Genomic DNA, 21281 nt, shown 5'->3' with positions numbered 1-21281 from the left:
TGCGGTGTTGCCTGAGCGTGACTGAAGAAATTTTTAAACTTATTTATATCCATGTCGCCGTTACACCAAGTTTGATGAATATTTCTCAGCGTGTGAGTGTCAACGCCATTAAATACCGATAAAATATTACAATTGTCTCTAATCACCTTTGGAATTTGCGTATATCGCTGCGTCACGTAAATCACATCGGTATTCTTGTGTCGGCCACGCGAAAATATCCTAGCTGGGTTGGTCTGCTTATCCAGCATCACATCATCGAAAACAACAAGATTATTAACATCGCCATCTAAATTTTCCACCGATGGAGCTTCATTGATATCCGTGATAAATTCTATTGTGCCCTCATCAGTATTATCGCTAAATTCTTTTAGTACTTGATAACATCGCTGATCATCAACGGATGGTGCAACCAAGTACAATTTATCCCATTTCAACCATCGCATTATCAAATTCAGCAACAACTGCGTTTTTCCAGATCCTGACGGTCCAATGATTATCATTCTTATCGAATTTGGTAACGCCGCGGTGTGTTTTATTTGCTCGCGTTTCTTCGTGGCCGAAAAATCAATTACATTCATGTTACTAGAATACATGGATCTATATTGTGTTAAGTGTCGCACGCGCACAGATACGATAAATCCAATCGAAATCGTTACACGCAACAACAGGAACGCAATCAGGGGTGAATGCGCAGTTTGCAAGACAATCAAATTTAGATTTGTAAAAAAAAAAGTAGAACCGGAGGAGACATCGCCGCCTCCTTAACAAATCTACCTGGAGCTCCTTGGGCGAAATATCCCGGAGAGAAGCATCTGCCAGGATATAATTACTGCGGACCCGGTATGAGGCTAGATATGAGACTCAACAATAATGATCAACCAAATCTCGGTGAAGATCCAGTAAACGCTATTGATAACGCATGCTACTACCACGATCTTGCATATCGTAGCGGGGATTTACAACAAAGACATCTCGCTGATATTAGATTAATTCACGCAATAGATGCAATTCCTGATAAAAATTTCAAGGAGAAATTGGCAACCTGGTTGATAAAAGGCGCGATGAAAGGTAAATTAGTACTCGGTGCGGGTAGATTATAATGGAACAAATATATTATTCTCCGCGAGGTTTTTGGCGAGGAAAATCAGCAATTGCTAAACTTGCTAAGGCAGCAAAAGTAAAGCATTCGGTTGCTGAATCGTGGCTATCGAGGCAGGCGGCCTGGCAAATTTATCTTCCTCCACCTAAAAAAATACCGTATGCGAGTTTTTCCGTCAGTGTCCCTAATGAAGTTCATCAGGCTGATTTAATGTTTCTTCCTCACGATACCGTTGACGGAGTTACATACAAATATGTTCTGACGGTTGTTGATATTGCAAGTAGGTACAAGGAAGCAGAACCATTATCAAATAAAACAGCAACAGAAGTTTCAAAGGCATTTGAGAAAATTTACTCGCGATCTCCGTTAACATGGCCGAAACTTCTTCAGATTGATCCAGGACGAGAATTCCTCGGTGCGGTTAATTCATTGATGAAGAAGAATAATGTTAAAATCCGACGTGGTATAGTTGGTGTTCATCGTAATCAAGCTATCGTTGAAAGATTCAACAAAACACTAGCAGAAAGATTATTCGGATATCAGTACGCGAGAGAATTTATCCAGGATAAACGATCTCATGATTGGGTAACAAGATTGCCTCACGTGATTAATGCATTAAATAACGAGGTAACACGAACAATATCAATGAAACCCGCAACTGCAATTACAAAAACAAATATACCACTAAAGCGAAATTCTACTATTCCACCTGTGTTAGGTAGCGTCACGGTCAGATATTTATATAAGGAGGGGGAAGCCGAGGGAGGAAGAAAAAGAGCAACTGATCCAACTTGGAGCGTTACTACACATAAAATATCAGCTGTAACAAGATCGTCAGGAAGACCAGCAATTTATTTCTTAGATTCACTAGCACCACAACGAGGATTTACCAAGGAGGAATTACAAATAATACCAAAGGATACTCAATTACCGCCATCGTCGTTAATGTGAAATTTAATTCTACCTAACTGAGATAATTTTCTTACTCGAGACACGGCTAGATAAACTAAATTTGACCAGGAAATTCTATCATCGACGATCCAAACTTGGCCATCTACTGTTAATCCCTGCGATGAATGTATCGTTGTTGCGTATCCGAGTTTCCATGGAGATCTTTCTGCGTTTATCGCATCATTGACAAGATTAATATCAACGAAAATAATATCATTCAAAACTAATATTTTTTCTTCTCCGCATGGCAAAGTAACATTAATATTTTGTTTCCTGGTATCAGCGGGCCTATAACACAACGGTACCTGCAATGTTGGAAATTTCTCACAATGAAGCTTGAATAACATTTCCTGAATAGCATCGCGAATAATTTTTCTGCTAGCAACAATCAGATGATCTGGACGCCACAAATTTAGAAAAATATCCATCGGAGTCTCGTCGATTATTTTTCTCATTACATCGCATTGAAACTTATTCGGTTGTAATCGAATTATTTTCTTAAACTCGGTCAGTAAATTATCATTGGATCTATAATCAGCGTCAATTTCTTCATAATAATCAACGAAGTTTCTAAGCCATTCATGAGGAGATTCGCCATCAATAGGATCAGGTTGACCGTGATCTCCGCACATTACCACAGCGGTATTTTTTCCCTCCAGCCAACCCAGAAATGATTTTAGCGTGACAAGATTTACCGTGCAAATCTCATCAAATATTATGATTTTGTTGATATATTTGTTTCCCATGCGAGCCGAATCCCATAATCCACCGCTGTACTTGAAATAACTGTGATACGTACAAGAATTAACGCCGCGTTGTCTTATTTCTCGCGCTAATCTATGAGTTGGAGTCAACACAACCATATCGGATTTTGAAAATAAATTTATCGCTCTTGTTGTTTTACCACTACCACCAGGACCGTTCATGTAAACGAATTTGTTACGCGAAATCGGATCGAATGCGGATGCGGCAGTTGATACTTCATCGCATTTATCCTTATGAAATTTATCACAATCTTCCACATCCGCGTCCTCGCAATAATCTAGAATATCTTCGTTTTTTATTCTCCAAGTTCCCCAAGACCCATCAGTGATTAAATTTTCCAATCTACACTGATATTTCTTATCGATATAAAACGAGTCCATCGCAACCCTTACCGCGATATCAGAAAATTTATTTATCATCGATAACAAATTTATACTGACGTAAGCGAGCATTGACGACCTTAAATGCGTATACTGCGCTGACTCTCCGTCAAGATAACTAATCACGGTACCTAACTTCGTTCCATCAATGATAATATTTTCTCTGCTGCAGAATATTCCTCTCGACACTGTATCGGCGATAATAAAATCCATCTCGGCATCATTGATAAACAACCTAGCATGTCGGTGTTTATGATCAACTGATCCTCCTTGAGTAAATTTACCAATTATTTTTCTTCCGATATCCTTCGCATTTTCACAATCCGTTGGCAACCACACCTCGGTCTGCTTTCTATACGATATAATCGCCTCGCTTACCGTCAACGATATTAACATTGACGAATCCAGCATATATCTCAACAAAACCGTAGGGACCCATCTTCGTTGAGATAAATGCCGACCAAACCAAATATAACAAATTTTATGTAAATTTTCAGCAAGTTCGAACGAAGTTACGTGAGCGAATCCTGTCATGACAAAATCAGGTAACGGTCCGTTAATCGCAACTCTCGTCATCTCGCTAGTTGGATGACCAAATTTAGCAAAGTAATCTGCACAATCGCCATATCCGAGGAAACTTCCAGGATAGCATGCGCTCATATCAACGGAGATCATATCTTCGAAATAATATTTGGTATTCCATAATCCTCCATGACCGTATTCGATACAGCTAAGTTGAATATCATTGAGAAATTCATTCCTCGTAGGTTTCCACGAGTTTCTCTCTCTAGCAGCGTGAGCAGCAACAGATGGAATAGTAAAACAGTTCGTTAATAACTGATCTGGATTTGTCGAATACTTCACTGCGATATTTTTCATCGATTCGTGTAATATTTCATCACGGTAAATATCTCCTCGCGGCAAGATAAACTGGTCATATTTTTCTTCGCTCGAAAATAACCAGACCGATATTGGATCAGACGCGGCTAATATTTTGATATACCTAAACATTGCATCAGAATTATCCTTTGCACTATCAACGGGATAAAATTTAACAGAACGATCTCGTGGAAATATCATAACCGACTGTGCCCATGCGTGCGAATTATGATCAACAATTTCGATTGGTGTTCCTCGAGAACTATACGGCGATGAATATAATATTTCTCCCGATAGTGTTTTAACCGTGATAGGAAATTTAAGTTTCTTGCTCAACGCAGCAACATCGTCAATCGATGCACCATCAACAACTGTCTTTGCCCACGTGTTAATTTTATCCAATCTCAATTGAGTCAGACCAGATCCTCGACGGGCATTCCTCATATGCTCGATAACGCGCTCAGCAACGCAGTTTATTTTCGGTGATTCCTTCATCGCAGGTAGATTTTTCATGTCAGGATTATTATTCAGCCGATAAATTCCATAGACAACAGCGCTAGAAGGATACGCCCTAGCATAATAAGGACCGTCAATTCCCAATAACAATCCCGGTTTCGAATTCTTATCAAGAACAACATTTTTCTTACCGCCGCGTACTGGATCTCGTTTATCGCGAATTATCCAAGTGTCGTCAGGCATTTGTGCAATAAATTTTATTCCGAAAATAAATCGTTCTTCTTTATGTGAGTTTTTTATATGCTCAATTATCTTTTTCGCTCGCTCTAGATTCATCGTAGCATCAACGAAGTTAGTTTTCCAAGTTGACCAAACATGAATCGCTCCATCATCGAAGAATTCCTTCTTCGCACGATCTACCTCTGGAATGATATATTCTGCCTCATCAAGATCAAATGCATCCATTATTATATTTTAGACAAATGTTTAAATTATATAATGCAATGCAAATGGATAACAGTCGGATCAACAAAATCATGCGATAAATCCTGCAGAGGTGAATATTGCGGAGCTCACATATATGCGATTCGACGAGGTAGCAAGGGACCACAACGATGTTTAGTTTGCCAAGTTGGCACTCGAGGAAAGACACGGTTGTGTTTGTCCTGTGGAGGGAAAAATTATCGTGAGTTACGGAGATATTATGAAAGAAAATCTTCCTCGATAATAACTTGCGAAGAAGATTATATTAATCGATTCAAAGCAAATTACGATTTAAACAAACAGAATATTGTATATGGAAATGAAATTGACGATTCCTGCAATGAAAATCACGAACGAGTATAGATCACACCCAACCATCAAGGGTTACGAGGCATCTGAAGATGGTAACGTCAGAAACATAAAAACGAAACATCGTGTTGGTAGTATTTGTAATTCGGGATATTTCAAATTTACAGTCCATAAAAGAAATGAAAGAACAGAATGTTATTCGAATCATAGATTCATATACGAATGCTACAAGGGACCGATAGAAATTGGACTTGTTATCGACCACATTGACGGTAATAAACTTAATAACGAGTTATCTAACCTTCGAGTTGCGACGCAGAGTCAAAATTCTAGGGGTAATGCCCGTGGATTTCCTAATTATTCGAGGGCTGTTAAATCAGTGAATCAAACAACAGGTGAGGAACTCGCCTTCGAGTCGATGTCCGCAGCTGCAAAATATTTCGTTATTGACTCACATTCGGTACAACGAGTGGCAGAAGGAAAATACAACGCAACGTTTTCTTATGATGCTGATTCGTGGATTAAATTTTCCTATACTCGAATAATATTTGATTCGGAAATCGATGAAGAATAATTGAATATTACAAAATTAATATAATGAATGAGGAAACTGTAAACGACATCATTGGAGCGATTGATGATCTGAAGAAAAAAATAAATCTTTCATCGGATCTAGATACAAATAAAATCCGATCAGAATTCGAAACAATTGTTCAAGGAAAACTTGAATACAAATACACGCTGCCGTCGGAGTACAAATTAATAAAAAAGATCCAGATTGCAATATACCAATCACTTTCGACAGTCAACGATGATCAAATTGAGGATTTTGTTAAATTATCGATGTTGGTGGAGAATGCTAGGTTGATTTTATCAGACGCATATGAATCACGAAAAATTACAAGTTCGCGTGTCAGACAATTGAAAAGACTTGTCGATGAAAGTAAAATTAGGGAATCCTCCGATTCCTGAATATCTCCACAAAACAAAAAAAAAGATTAATTTTGAAAATTCCCCTGGTTTTTATTTATTTTTTTCGCCCATTTTTTCCTGGGAGATAGATTCAGGAGTCAGAGATTCTCACGATCTTACTAGTAAATTGATACTTACAGTTTCTCCTCGTATATCAAGTAAATTTCCTTTCTGATCCATTAGTTTGAAATTTATTCTCGTCAACAATCGATTATGACATCGCAGGTAAAACGGATTCATTGGTTCTTTTATTATCAAATAACCAGGAGATGCGCTAGGTGAAAACGAATACAATACAAATCCCTGATTCGCTTGATTCGACACTGACGAATCAACATTATAGCTACCCTCGACAACATCCGCGTGAAGATAAATCGTGATAACTTCCGTTATATTAACGATATCCGGCGATATATGTCGTCCACATTTGTCAGGATCGTTATTGTGTTTAAGAATCAATTCTGAATGTACTTTTTTAGTCCATGCGGCATGTAATTTCGGAAATAAATCATCAATGGTATCAGTGACGGATTTTCTCATCGCATCAAAATCAGAATTGGGAAATTTGAAATTTGGCAGTGTTTCCTCGGTTAATTCAAATACTCTCATGAATTTTTGTTTTTCTCCTGAGTTTTTGATCAACTCGAATTTGCTAATAGGGAGAACATAGTCGGCAATTGATATATCGTCGACTATCGCCCGAATAAACATATCATGATAATATTCAATATCATTCGCAAGTTGATTTAAAATTTTCACGTGCTTTATAATTTCGCTACATGAACCAGATTTATTTAGGATGCATTCATGAAATGATCCTCGCAATAAATTTAATTGTAATTCGTGTTCTTGAATAAACTCGTCTAGTGTTCTTCTTACCAAGATACCGTCTATGGGGGCTATTATCCTGTTAATGTTGGTAGCGTCGAAGATTTTCACATCTGGGGGGATTTTAGGAAGAGGCAGCCATGAGAGAATTCTTTCGTTAATAAAAGTGAAAGCGAACATTACTAGGTTAAATTTGTGGTTATTCATGAGATTGATGGCGCTGTGGATCAAAGGTTTGTGTTTTGTATTTTCGTACCATCCTTCGTCGGTTGTAAAATCCGATTTTTTTGGTTCCGGTAGTTCTGGAAGGGTTTCATCATACCAACCTGGAATAATAACATCCGATTTTTTTGGTTCTACCAGAGGTGCGACCTCGGGCCAACCTAATATATTTCTAATCGATGATTGGTAAATATCTACCACGTACGGTGATTTCACTTCTATCATTGATGACAACGTTGGATCATGTGAAGATATCTTTATTCCCGGAGTAGCATCGCCGGTTATATTTGATATTCTAGTGGTAAATTCATTATTCAGCTGATCAATTTCATAACTGCCCGTTGGTATACCAACGACGATCCAATCTGGCGTTCCATCGGGTTTATTTTTATTTGCAAAAACAAGTGAATTATTTGGCATCAAATTACCGAATGATTTTGATCTAACATTAGGCCAGCTATTGTAGACGCGCAATTGTGTTAATGCAATTTCGTTGACGCTGATTGGTGTTGAAAAATTAATGCTAAATTCTGGTTTCGTTGAACTTAACGATATTAACGTTGTTGTCGGCGGCGTCGTGTTTGTCACGATCTGGGCTAACTCGGACATTATTAATATTCATTTGTTCAATCTCCGAGTAGATACTGATAATCGAAGAAAATTCTAGATCGGATATAATACCGTCATTAAGACTCTCCGAAAGTAACGATGATAATTTTGAGTACGCGTCATTGATCTTAGTTAGTTTACTTTTGTACGAAGATAACTTTTCACTCGTGCACGAGGATATCTTTTTCGCGATGGTATTTAAAACACCGGCAATTGTTGTTGTTGACGAGATTATTATTGTTGCTACAATTGGCGCGATTGTTGTCACTACGGATAAAATTATTCCTGCACCAGCGACTACCGCAGATACTGCGTAAACAGCAACATCAATGGTAACTAATCTGCGCTGATATTTCTTTATTTTTATCTGATAATCGTCGAGGAGTTTTTTTAACGAATCCTGCCATGATCGCGCCTGATTGTAGCGGTAATCAGATGCGGTCATTTATTAATCTACGATAACAATTGCATGATTACTGTTTATCCTGGAATACCAACTGTTCCCAATTTCGATAAATATTCGAAAATTACAAAATAATCCACCGGTCCTGTGGTGGTTCTATCTGGTGGTTCTAGATTGCATGATATACCGATATCTTTTTCTGTAGAAATAATAAAAAATCCGGGGTAGAATTCATGAATTTCACGATTCGATTGTATTTTAAATTTTATCTTGGAAATAACATATACTCGATATACGCCGGTAATTGGCACGGTGAAATAAAATCCGATACTACCGTTTTCAGGGTCCCAATCATAATTGTATGTCTTAAACACAAATGGCACATTGCAGACAATATTTTTTGTTTCTACCTCCGTTGGTATCGAAATTCGCGATAATCTTCCAAGGTTCATTGACGATATTTTTGTGTTGATATTGTTAATTTTTGTGGTTGTTTCGATAATTTCCCTACCTAATTGTTTTACGTCAGTGGCGTGACCAGTTTTATCGACGGATTGGTCAATCTTTGCTGTTGCAGCAAGAAGTTTCGTGTTTAAATCTCGAATTTTTCCGTCGTACGTTGATGTATCTAACTTTTGACGCGCCAATTCACGTACCACGTTAATTTCATCGTTGATGGATTTTATTTTCTCATTTATTTGTCCTTGCATCACGTTAACCCCCTTGGTAAATTCAGGAACAACAACATCGCCGAGTTTTTTTATTTCCTCGTTGATTTTTTTGCTGAGATCGTCGATTGATGGTTTCTCACCCAGCGAGATATTTACTTTGTTAATTTCGGCAAGAATATTAGTAATTTCCTCGTTGATTTTTTTTATTTTCTCGCTGAGATCGTCGATTGATGTTTTATCGATTTTCTGACCCATCGCGGTATTTATTTTGGTAATATCGGCGAGAATTTCAGTGATATCCTCGTTGATTTTTCTTATTCTCTCGCTGAGATCGTCATGCGATGCTTGATCGGCTTTTTTCTTTGCTAGTTCGTTTGCGGCGGAGGAAGTATCGCTGGATGTTTTTATGTTCTCGTCAAATTTTTTGCTAAATTTAGCTAAGGCATCGTCAAGTTTTTTAAGGTCGTTATTTAGCTTGTTAAGTCTTTTTGTCATTCTGTCCTGAAGATCGTCGTGTAATGCTTTATCGGCCTTCAGAAGCAACGTTGCTGATAACTCTTTGTCGGATTTTTCCACATCCGCGATATTGGCCTTCAGGGGTAACTTCGCTATAATATCGGCGATATCAGCAATAGATTTTAATACCATCTCCGATTGGCGAGTAAACTGACTAATGTGATCGCGGTATTCGTCTCGCTTGATTATATCAGTTATTTTGACGTTGCTGGTTTGTAATCTTCCTTCGGTATTTTGAAAAACAGCAACTTCGCCAGGATCCACCTCTGACAGCGATAAAAGATTGTTAATATCATCCCTCGTGGCAAATTTTGATGTATCGATGTCGCCCGTTCCTTTTTTTTCTTTCCTAAAAAGAGATCTACCGTAAATGTCAACCATGATATTTATCTACGGTATATTCAAATAAAATTTTGCGATAAGGATTGGATGATTTTGAAATTGCATCAAGGACATTAATTGACTCCGGGCCGCATATTGGTGGATCTGCTAATGTTTGTGTTGGAAGCGTTGAATACCAAACCGGAAATTTTAGTTTTGACACATACTTGATAAATTCGTTTGGTGGTGCTAATCCGTATGAGTCGAAGTAAACAACTTCGCGAGGATTAATCGCGTAAGCAACCCAGTGAGTGCCAGGACCGGTATTATCATCGAGATTTATTATTCCTGTCTCGGTACGATTCGGTTTATCTGGTAGTTGATCTCGCATAAATACACCTCTGAAAAATTTTATTTTCTTTTTTTTTGCTTCACTTATCAAATCTAAATTTGAGGCTGGTAGGCTCGACTTAACCCGGATCCGTACGGGGGTCGTCTTAGATAAAGACCGGATCCTTGTCGTCGCTGCATCGCTTTTGCAAGAAGGAGGGGGGCAAGAAGGGGGGGGAATATCCCTCCCTTTTTTTTACGATATCTTCCTCCGACAACTTTTTTTGCTAATGCGGAACCTATCCCTCCAAGTGCACCCAATCCTACTGCCTTTCCAATCGCGGGGAGAGCTCCAGCTATCAATCCTGGAATAGCGGCCAATAGAGGGAAAATACCACCTATTTTGACCATATCTCTGATGGCACCTATGGAAAGACTCACATGAACACCAGTATTTGCTGATTTGGCTCTGTTAAAATGTCCATGTTGACTTTTAGTTAACGATAGTTTGTTAGGTCCACCGTGAAGTTGATTATTTTTTAAGATTAATTTCAAACCTCGCCGCGCTGTTGTTGCTGTTTGAAGTTTTTTCATCTGACCCGGGGTCAGAGTTACACTGACGTGATCGTATGGCATATTAATAATCACTTAATCTAAATTTGGAATTTGTTACATGTTTTCTACGGGTGCATCGATGACTCTCATTCTACCGCTGATGCCTTCCAGGATCATTGTTCTATCACTGAGAATAACTGCAACTGCTCTTGCGTTTCCTCCTGTGTTAATTCTGGCTTTGAAATGAATATCGACAACCGACTGCTTTACCAAATCGAGATGTTCCAGGGAAAAATAATAGATGGGATAAAGATTATTAAAATCCAGCTGTGATATTTGCAATCCAGTATCAATATTTTGATCGCGGCCCATGAAACTTAGTAATCGATGATACGCGCGTGCAGTAGAATATTGGGCAAAATTGATAGCTATTTCTTCGGATGGCTCCTGTTGACCATTTATTCTCAACGAAACGTTTGTTGCCTCGAATTGATCGAATACCATGTGACTATGTTCTTGATCGTATCTATTCATGTTTTGGAGAGCAACAAAGATATGTCTAGGTGCGGAAGAGCCCTGCTGTGAAGCAATTCGCCAGGTAAATATTCCGTTAATATTAACATCGAGGGAGTCGGTCATCGTTGTCAACCAGGACATGATGGACTTTCCTCCTTGATTCATAAATGACAATAATTTTTCTTCCACGATCATCGATGGAACTATCGCTGGCATCCACAAGGTAATTCTTTCAAGGACAACTTTACCGATATCAGCGGCCGCACCAGCTTCTCGCCAGATGGCTCTATCATCATTTGCATCTCGAACAAAAGATATCGTATCTTTTGCTCCGTAAATAACTTTTCTAAAATGTCTGCAAAATCCAAAAATGTGAGATAACGGAATTGCGCAGGAAAATCTTCGATCATTCCCAGTTAACATTTTCTTTCGCGTGGCAAATCCAAGGTTGTATTCGTTATTAGTGTTAATTATCATATCTTCGATAGCAGCGGGAGCAGCGGGATTAGCGCGATCATTAGGTCTCCTGAATTCATATTGGGCATTATCAGGGTGATCAGAGTTATCCTTCGCGAACATCATACTAGGACCGGCTGATCTGGTAAAATCATCAGAGTATCTTGCTAGTCCTATGATCGTTGTTGCTATATCAACATTATTCGTGATTGATTCAATCTCTTTTCCATCGATCATGTAAGTGGCACTCTTGAATAATGCCATAATACCGTTATTGACAAGACAAATCCAACTTTAAAATTTGCTCCAAAGTTGGTATTGTCGGTTTTTACAATTCTCCCAACAAATTCAATATACGCCTCAGATGGAAGAAAATATCTTGTTGTATCGTGGACTTGAATTTCCTTCCGATTTCTTGAATCGGGCTCAACTACATCGTACGAGAAATACTGAAAATCTCGCACTGATGTATCCCTACCTACGGGTTCATCCATGTCAAATACTTCATTTGACACTTGTGCGAACATTTATTATTAATAATATCGTCTAAAACGAAGACCATCACCTGAAACGAAACTTGTATTTGCTAGATTTGTATTAGCAACTTCCTGAGCTAAATTTGTATTAACAACTTCCTGCGCTAGATCATTTATTTTTTTATTTGCCGCATCATTTATGGCCTTACTGACTTCGGGTGGCATTTCTCTGGTGCTAGGTAAATTGACGGGTTGCTTTTTACGTACTAAATTTAATATTTTATTTTTGACAGCGTTGAATCCCTTACTGGCCAAATTACCAATACCAGAAATGGCAGTCTCGCCGATCTTTCCTATTGCTTTCAATCCTAATTGCTTAATCATGGGTCCGATTTTAGGTACTATTCGTGTGACAAGACTTCCAATGATATCGCCGAATCCGTTACCGTGAATATATTTGTACACTGGCAATCGAGAGTTTACTATGCGGACCTGTTTGGGTCTGCTCTGATGTTTGTGAACAATCATGTTATTTCAATTGTATTGTTTTAATCGATGAGTTCATCGACGAGTTCTTTGTAAATGTGAGAATCGATGATACCACCGCGAAATAATCGCTGACAAATATCTGATGCTTCGTTGACTACCTCACGGGAGTTATTTCCGGCTCGCTTTCCTCCGATTAATACTTCGAGGCGAGATACATCGTTGACAACACTGTCAGGACAAACTATATATCCGCTTCCTGTTTTTTTTGTTTCTGGAGATTGTAATGGCGTTACGTAGAATATTTCATCTGACGGCGATGAAGATTTCTTCTCCTCCTCTGTTGACCCTGGTGATGTCCCTGAAGACGACCCTGGTGAATATACTTCTGGTGAAGATTGGGGGGATCCCTTAAATACCCAACCCTCCCCGGGGTGGATTCCCCGTCTTAATAGTTTTTCAGTGGGACCCTTCCAGTTTGACGATGTTGGTTCTGGAGGTGCGGGTCGCCAGGGGGGGCGCTCTGTAGAAGAATACACCTTTTTACGTAATTCAGGAAATTGAGGGGTATGGCGAAGATCAAAGGAGATCGATCCAGAACTATCACTTTCAGGTGATGAACTTTTACTTTTGGGTGGCGAACTTTCCTCACCTGTAGGTAATGAAAGGGGAGGGGGACGAGGAGGAAGAGGTTGTAATAAAGCAGAAATTTCTTCAGATGATGGGTCGAGTTTGGGGTATGTTAATTTAGAAATAAGTTCCTCTGTGGGATTATAATATTTTTTAGGACTATCTTTTTTAGGTGTTGCTGAAATTGATGCTCTTGCTTTTCCTTGTGATAAATTTACTCTGTGTTTATAAACATCCGATGTAAATTTCTCAAAATCTTCATCAGAATATCTTATTGGTTTTCCTAAAGTACCAAAATACATCATCGCATACCAATCAAGTGTTTCAACTTTATCAGCATCAATATCTTTTCGCAAAAAGAATCTTTTATTTTCCGGAGAATCATCTGCAGCCATTTCAACTGTTGAATCATAGTTTCTGATTAAATACAACTTATTTTCATCCAAATAATTTCTAGCAGATAAATTAGGATCAATTATAAACGAACCATCATCCTTGTGCGGTTCATCACTCTGATCTTTTTTCTTTTTCGATTTTCTTTCCTTTTTCTGAGGTGGAGTTCTTTCTCTTGGTCTAGCTCCTAATTCCTCTGGTTGAATTATTGGTTCCTGTGGTTGAATATCTTCCTGTGGTGTTTCTTTTCTCCCTCGTTTTTTAGTTTTTTCTTTCTTCTCCTGTTGTTTTCTTTCTTTCTCCTGTTGTTTTCTTTCTTTCTCCTGTTGTTTTCTTTCTTCCTTCTGCTCCTTATTATATTTTTGTGTTGCTCTTGCTGCATCTGTATATCTTACGTAAAGCCTATCTTCTATCTTTTTTATTGTTGTTGTTTCTGTGTAAATTTTGTATAGTAAATCATACCAAACTTCACGAGTTCCATATCTTTTTTTTCCTATTTCAGTCAAAAATTCCCTTCGATTTTCGAACATATTTTCCACAAGTCGAGCAAAGTGATCTATATTAGGATACATTTCATAAAGTGGCTGTGATATTATGTTCCATCCCTCATCGGTGAAATTTTCTCTTAAATTATCAATATTATACTTTCCTTTTATCATCATAGGTTTTCCTACTACAGGTTTTCCATCTCCAGGTTTTCCTCCAGCAGCAATTGCAAGTTGTTGTGCTGCTGCTGCTATTGCTAATCGCTCGGGTAATGTTCGTGATTGATCCTCAATACTTCTCAACGCGCGAAAAATTCCACTTTTCCTGGTATCTGGATCCTTTTCGTCACCATATACAACTTGTTCAATTGTTCCGGTCACTGGCTTCAACCATTTTGCCGAAGTTTCGGAAATTCCATGTTGTACATCTTCGTAACCACGAACATTTCTCTTAAATAATCGTTTTGTCGGAATGAGCTTCTTTAATGCCGCTAATTGCTCTCGCGCTAATCTAGCAGAATGAGGTTCTCCAACTGTACTAGCTTTCGGACTCATCTTATTTTCAACTATATTGTTTTATTGTGAGATAAAATTAGTATCTGCAGCCTTAATCTTGCATGCACACTCGACACCCGATCATTTTCCCACCCACCCCCCAAAAAAATCATATTTTTTCCTTGTCCAGAATCATATAATTTGCACACAAAAAATGCACTCTGTGTCGAATTTACGCAAATTGTTTTTCGTAGAAGGCTTTATTTTTGCAATCTGAGGCTTCTACGGAGAAAGTTCTCGTAGGAAGCTTTATTTTGCTGGAACCGTCTGGTCTGTACGACTTCCCTGCTGCTTGCCTTGTTAGAACATCACTCAGTTTAAGTTGACTGCTTTATTATGTGGGTTACTTGTTGTGGTTTAGTATGCAGTATCATGACATGCCTTGTTAGAACATACCTCAGTTTAAGTTGCCTGCTTTATAGTATGGTTACTTGTTGTGTTTAATATGCAGTATTATTACATGCCTTGCTAGAACATAGCTCAGTTTAAGTTGACCGGTTTATTATGTGTGTAACTTGTTGTGTTTAATATGCAGTATTATGACATGCCTTGTTAAAACATACATCAGTTTAAGTTGCCTGCTTTATAATGAGGTTACTTGTTGTGTTTAATATGCAGTATTATGACCTGCCATGTTAGAACATACCTCAGTTTAAGTAGATCACTTTATAATGTGAATTACATATGGCTTCATGAATGTTATAAATTATTTAGACCACTAATTGAAAATTGAGCTTAGTACCCATCTTGAAGTGTGGCAACATTGGACTTAATACTTGTAGATTGGGCTATTGCATGTAAGATCAGCATGGAATGCTTATTTTTTAGTTTTGTAAGAATCTTTATTAATGGTTTCACCTTTGTTTAACACAGATTCATTTTGTGCACATACAAAATTTCAATTTTTATTGGGACAGACTAAAATGACGTTGTTCCTACCTGGTGTGACACTGATGATTCATGTAGCTTTTACTGGTACCCTACTCTAGGGGTGTTCATCTCAAGAGAAAGCCACATAATTTTGGTTGTTCAGAAAGTTTGCACTTCAGACAAGAGCTACATATATATGTTGTGTACTTGGTCATCTAGCACACAAAATAGTTTTATTTGATCAAGCATTAATTATAATGTCTATGGAAAATGTGTTAGTGGTGTGATCCCGCAAGAGGTAGCACGGTACATGTTTGATCATCTCTTGCAGATATTCACAGAATGGCACAGATCACTAGGATAGCGTGGATTTCAGACAATACCCTGGTGACAACTGGTCAAGATAACAACGTGAAAGTTTGGAACATCAATTTTTAATGACCAACACATCACATTCTTAGGGCTGCCATGTTACAAGTGGAATCCTATTTTGCATATCACTAAATATGTAGCTTATGTATTCCGTTGACTCTTTTGGTGCAATGGTAGATGTGTATTTGATGTATTCTTATTATATTTGGTATGGTTTTTCATTATACATACAGATATGAATGGCAGTGATATAGACGAATATAGCGATGTTAATTTTAGATAACTGGATTATTGATTCAGAATGATTTGGACATGTCTGCTGGAAGAAACACTGCCATCCTGTCTACATCAAATGTTAAGATGGTAATTAAGTCATCATTCAAGAAATCTTAAAACATTTTTACAAAAATTCTTCCTAGATGATATATATATATAAGTATTATTGTATTCAATACCAAATTTGAAGATGATCATGTCCTAGCACTTTGCCACCTGGAAAGGACAAAGTCGGCACTGATTAAAGAAACATTTCTTTAAGCATTTCTTGATTGAATGAAAGAGGTTTACACCAGTATGCATTTAAACTTGGCAGAATGGAATAAAATATGCTGTTAATATAGATTTGTATCTTTTATGGTTTCATAAAGTGAAGAACTGTTGCACATCTTAATCAAATCTGAATAATAAACCAGTCAGCATAATTAAATTTGCAAGAGTCACATTTTTGTTTCAGAGCAGGCAATTAGATACATTGTTTACTTCAAGAAAGAAAAGCTACTGCTTTATGACATCATACATTTTATATTGGACTAAGATGGACTCCATAAGCATATGTTATGCATAACCTTGACACCCCTGAAATTTTGAATTGCTCAATAAATACAAGCTATAATAAGACTAAGGACTTAATAGAACTAATGACATAAAAATAATTAATAGGACTAATGACATAAAAATAATTAATAGAACTAATGACATAAAAATAATTAATAGATCTAATGACATAAAAATAATTAATAGGACTATTGGCATATAAAAATAATTAATAAGACTAATGACAAAAATAATAGGACTATTGACATATAAAAATAATTAATAGGACTAATGACATAAAAATAATTAATAGGGCTATTGACATATAAAAATAATTAATAAGACTAATGACATAAAAATAACTAATAGAACTATTGACATAATGATAATTTGATGAACAATGACATATCAAATCATTAATAAGACCAATGACAAAAAGATAAGAGGGATAATAACATAGAAAATAATTAATAGGTCTAATGACATAAAAATAATGAACAGGTCAGTTGACATAAAAATAATTAAAAGGTCTAATATCAAATCATTAATAAGACCATTGACAAGAAAAGAGGGATAATAACATAAAATAGTTAATAGGTCTAATGACAGAAAAATAATTAATAGGTCTAATGACATAAAAATAATTCTTATGAAAAACATTCAAATTTCCGTGTACATACAGGTTGGAAATAAAAACTTTATACTGCATTACCGGTGTATAATTAACCTGGGTTAATCACCCAGCTTACTTAAGGTTTCATCTCTGTGCAGTGTTAAGCCAAATCAGGGTCTAGGGACAAAAATGTGATGAAATGAAAATTGGGTGCCCTAAGACGGCAAAGCATGCCAGTTCACACCATTGAGATAAAAAATAAGTTAAATTTATATCAGTCAGAAAGATTGTGATAGGATGTAATAGTTGTATATAGGTCTAGTGTCATTTCTGACAAAAAAATCCTAATGATGTCAAGAGTTAGTCAAGAGATGGGTATCTACTTGATGAAAAAACAGTCTGCATGAGGGTGTAGTTTTTGCTGGAATTTTCTCCAAGTCAAGACTAATTTTTAAGGGGCACCCAGGAGTGAAGACTATAGACCCTTCATTGTTGCTACATTATATGCTTACAGATAATGATTGTGCCTAAGCTCATAATTATCATTATGTAATGTTGATCTGTACTCTTTGCAGTCGGACATGTGTTATTTACAAGCAAAAACTATATATTTCATGACAACTCTTGTAAGTAATTTTGTGTGGTATTGTATTGCTAAGGATCAATACAATATGAAATATAAATAACGCTATCCCTGTCTGAATTTACTTTGTTATTATATTACCAAGGATAACTCCAGTATGAAATATAAATGTCACTACTATTCCCTGTCACCCTTGTCTTTTTTATAAGGATGACTCCATAATGGGGTATAAATGTCACTACTATTCCCTGTCAGCCTTGTTTTTCTAAAAGGATGACTCTATAATGGGGTATAATTGTCACTACTATTCCCTGTCAGCCTTGTTTTTCTAAAAGGATGACTCTATAATGGGGTATAAATGTCACTACTATTCCCTGTCGGCCTTGTTTTTCTAAAAGGATGACTCTATAATGGGGTATAAATGTCACTACTATTCCCTGTCAGCCTTGTTTTTCTAAAAGGATGACTCTATAATGGGGTATAAATGTCACTACTATTCCCTGTCAGCCTTGTTTTTCTAAAAGGATGACTCTATAATGGGGTATAAATGTCACTACTATTCCCTGTCAGCCTTGTTTTTCTAAAAGGATGACTCTATAATGGGGTATAAATGTCACTACTATTCCCCGTCACCCTTGTTTTTTTATAAGGATGACTCCATAATGGGGTATAAATGTCACTACTATTCCCTGTCGGCCTTGTTTTTCTAAAAGGATGACTCTATAATGGGGTATAAATGTCACTACTATTCCCTGTCAGCCTTGTTTTTCTAAAAGGATGACTATAATGGGGTATAAATGTCACTACTATTCCCTGTCGGCCTTGTTTTTCTAAAAGGATGACTCTATAATGGGGTATAAATGTCACTACTATTCCCTGTCGGCCTTGTTTTTCTATAAAGATGACTCCATAATGAGGTATAAATGTCATTACTATTCCCTGTCAGCCTTGTTTTTCTCAAAGGATGATTCCAGTATGAAATATAAATGTCCCTACTATTCTCTGTCAGCCTTGTTTTTCTAAAAGGATGACTCCAAAATGAGGTATAAATGTCACTACTATTCCCTGTCAGCCTTGTTTCTCTATAAGGATGACTCTATAATGAGGTATAAATGTCACTACTATTCCCTGTCAGCCTTGTTTTTTTCAAAGGATGACTATAATGGGGTATAAATGTCACTACAATTCCCTGTCGGCCTTGTTTTTCTATAAAGATGACTCCATAATGAGGTATAAATGTCACTACTATTCCCTGTCAGCCTTGTTTTTCTCAAAGGATGATTCCAGTATGAAATATAAATGTCCCTACTATTCCCTGTCAGCCTTGTTTTTCTAAAAGGATGACTCCATAATGAGGTATAAATGTCACTACTATTCCCTGTCGGCCTTGTTTTTCTATTCTTGTTGATAGCATTGTGGAATAAAAGCTTACTGTACATGGTCAATATTCTTGGTTCACCATATTAATAGCTTTCTGCTTCAATGAAGATGTTTTCTTCAATGTTTTTATTTTTTACTTTTCAGCGTCTTGGTTATTCTGGTAAAAATGAATCGGGCATTATTAACTATTGTAATCCACACTCTGCATTAAACATTAATATGAAAAGATCGTGCGCTTTGTCACAGAATCTAAAATGTGATATGATTATTCACTCTGTCACACAAATAATGTGTGTGATTTGGATTTTTAACGTAGCTTTAGCAATTTTTAAGTCGTGTCACTATTATGTCTGCATTGTGTGATTTTTAGAGATGTCTATCACTGGGTCATCATACCTCAGACATGTAACATCATGTTCCACCCAGTCATATTATCCTGCCACCAGGCTTACTAGTCCTAACCCTTGCCTATTAATGCTGACCACCAGGTGAGGCAGCTGTTAGTACCATTTTTATAAATTTTTGGTATGGCTTTGCCAGGGTTCAAACCTGGGACCTCTTTCATCTGAGGTAGATGCTCTAACCGATTAGGCAACCAAGCAGTCCACAAAATAATGTTCCATGATTATTCACTGTGTGAAATGATTATTCATTATGTCACAATAATTACTCACTCTGTCACATAATAATGTGAAATGACCACTCACTCTCTCGCACAGTAATGTGAAACAATTATTCACTGTCATAATAATGTGAAATGAGCTTTCACTGTGTCACACAATCGCATGAAATGATTATTCATTGCTACGTAATAATGTGAAATGATTTTTGTCTCTGTATTGCACATTAATCTGAAAACACTACTCACCATCACAAATGTTAAATGTTCTGAGCTACAAACATAAAGTAGTGTTAACACCAGACCACTAATCAGTGTTCAGAATGACACCAATATAACACTGTTAACACCAGACCACTAGTCAGTGCTCAGAATTACACCAGTATAACACTGTTAACACCAGACCACTAGTCGGTGTTCAGAATTACACCAATATAACACTGTTAACACCAGACCACTAGTCAGTGTACAGATTTATACCAATATAACTGTTAACACCAGACCACTAGTCAGGGTTCAGAAATACACCAGTATAACACTGGTAACACCAAAACCATTATTCATTGTTCAGAATTAAACCATTTAATCACTGGTAACACCACAGACCACTAGTCCACATTCTTAATTATACTACTAGAACATTAGTCATACAATTTGACTAATTGACAGTGAATAATTTTTTGGTCACAATTTGCGGCTATCATTAAATGTGTATGCTTTTTGCTAAACGCTTGCCTAAAATAAGTCAAAGTTCAATATGTATGCTATACAGACCAGTCAGACTGGAAATACATGAGCATTATTTGTACATGCCTTTATTATTGTCAGTTGTGTACTTTTGATGTCGGAAAAAAATGTAGACAATGCTACAATAATTTAAAACGCATACTTAGACTGCAACTTGTTAAACCTTCATGGAAATTTTATTCAGTCTTGTAAATAGCTTCATTTCTTACTCACATGTTTTTTATGTAGCCTTATTATGGCTTGTAAATTAGTTGTGTTTAAAAGAGATTTCTCAATAAATGTGTGTAAATCACAACTAAGAATCCAACTAAAGTTGAAATTGCATCACAAACATTGTCGCTGCATTGGCACTTTAAATTCTTTTGTTATTTTGTGAAACTTTTAGCTGTTTCATGTTGTCAATTGACTAAAACAACAGTCAAATAATTATATAAAATCAGTATTTAGCTCTACTGGTCATATTCCATATAGGATAGACTCCGTGCATCCATTCCATTGGTTCAAGTTGGTTAACATTTCTCCACCTAAAATACTTGGA

At 36.9% G+C, this 21281-nt stretch overlaps 1 protein-coding gene across 1 annotated transcript in view; it reads left to right on the top strand.

The window, feature by feature from the left end:
• The window catches only part of LOC149794795 (actin-interacting protein 1-like), an 89689-nt gene extending 68767 nt beyond the window's left edge, over window positions 1-20922 (top strand). Inside the window, exon 16 of the mRNA XM_089964451.1 lies at window positions 15948-20922. Within this exon, the coding sequence (XP_089820577.1) occupies window positions 15948-16054 (107 nt within the window). The 3' untranslated portion in view covers window positions 16055-20922. The remainder of the gene's footprint in view (window positions 1-15947) is intronic.
• Window positions 20923-21281: the final 359 nt, after the last annotated feature.

This window comes from Sinohyriopsis cumingii, chromosome 7 (assembly GCF_028554795.1).
Source record: "Sinohyriopsis cumingii isolate HCF-2022 chromosome 7, ASM2855479v2, whole genome shotgun sequence".
Lineage (NCBI taxonomy): Eukaryota > Metazoa > Mollusca > Bivalvia > Unionida > Unionidae > Sinohyriopsis > Sinohyriopsis cumingii.
This window is presented reverse-complemented; position numbering and strand designations above follow the sequence as displayed.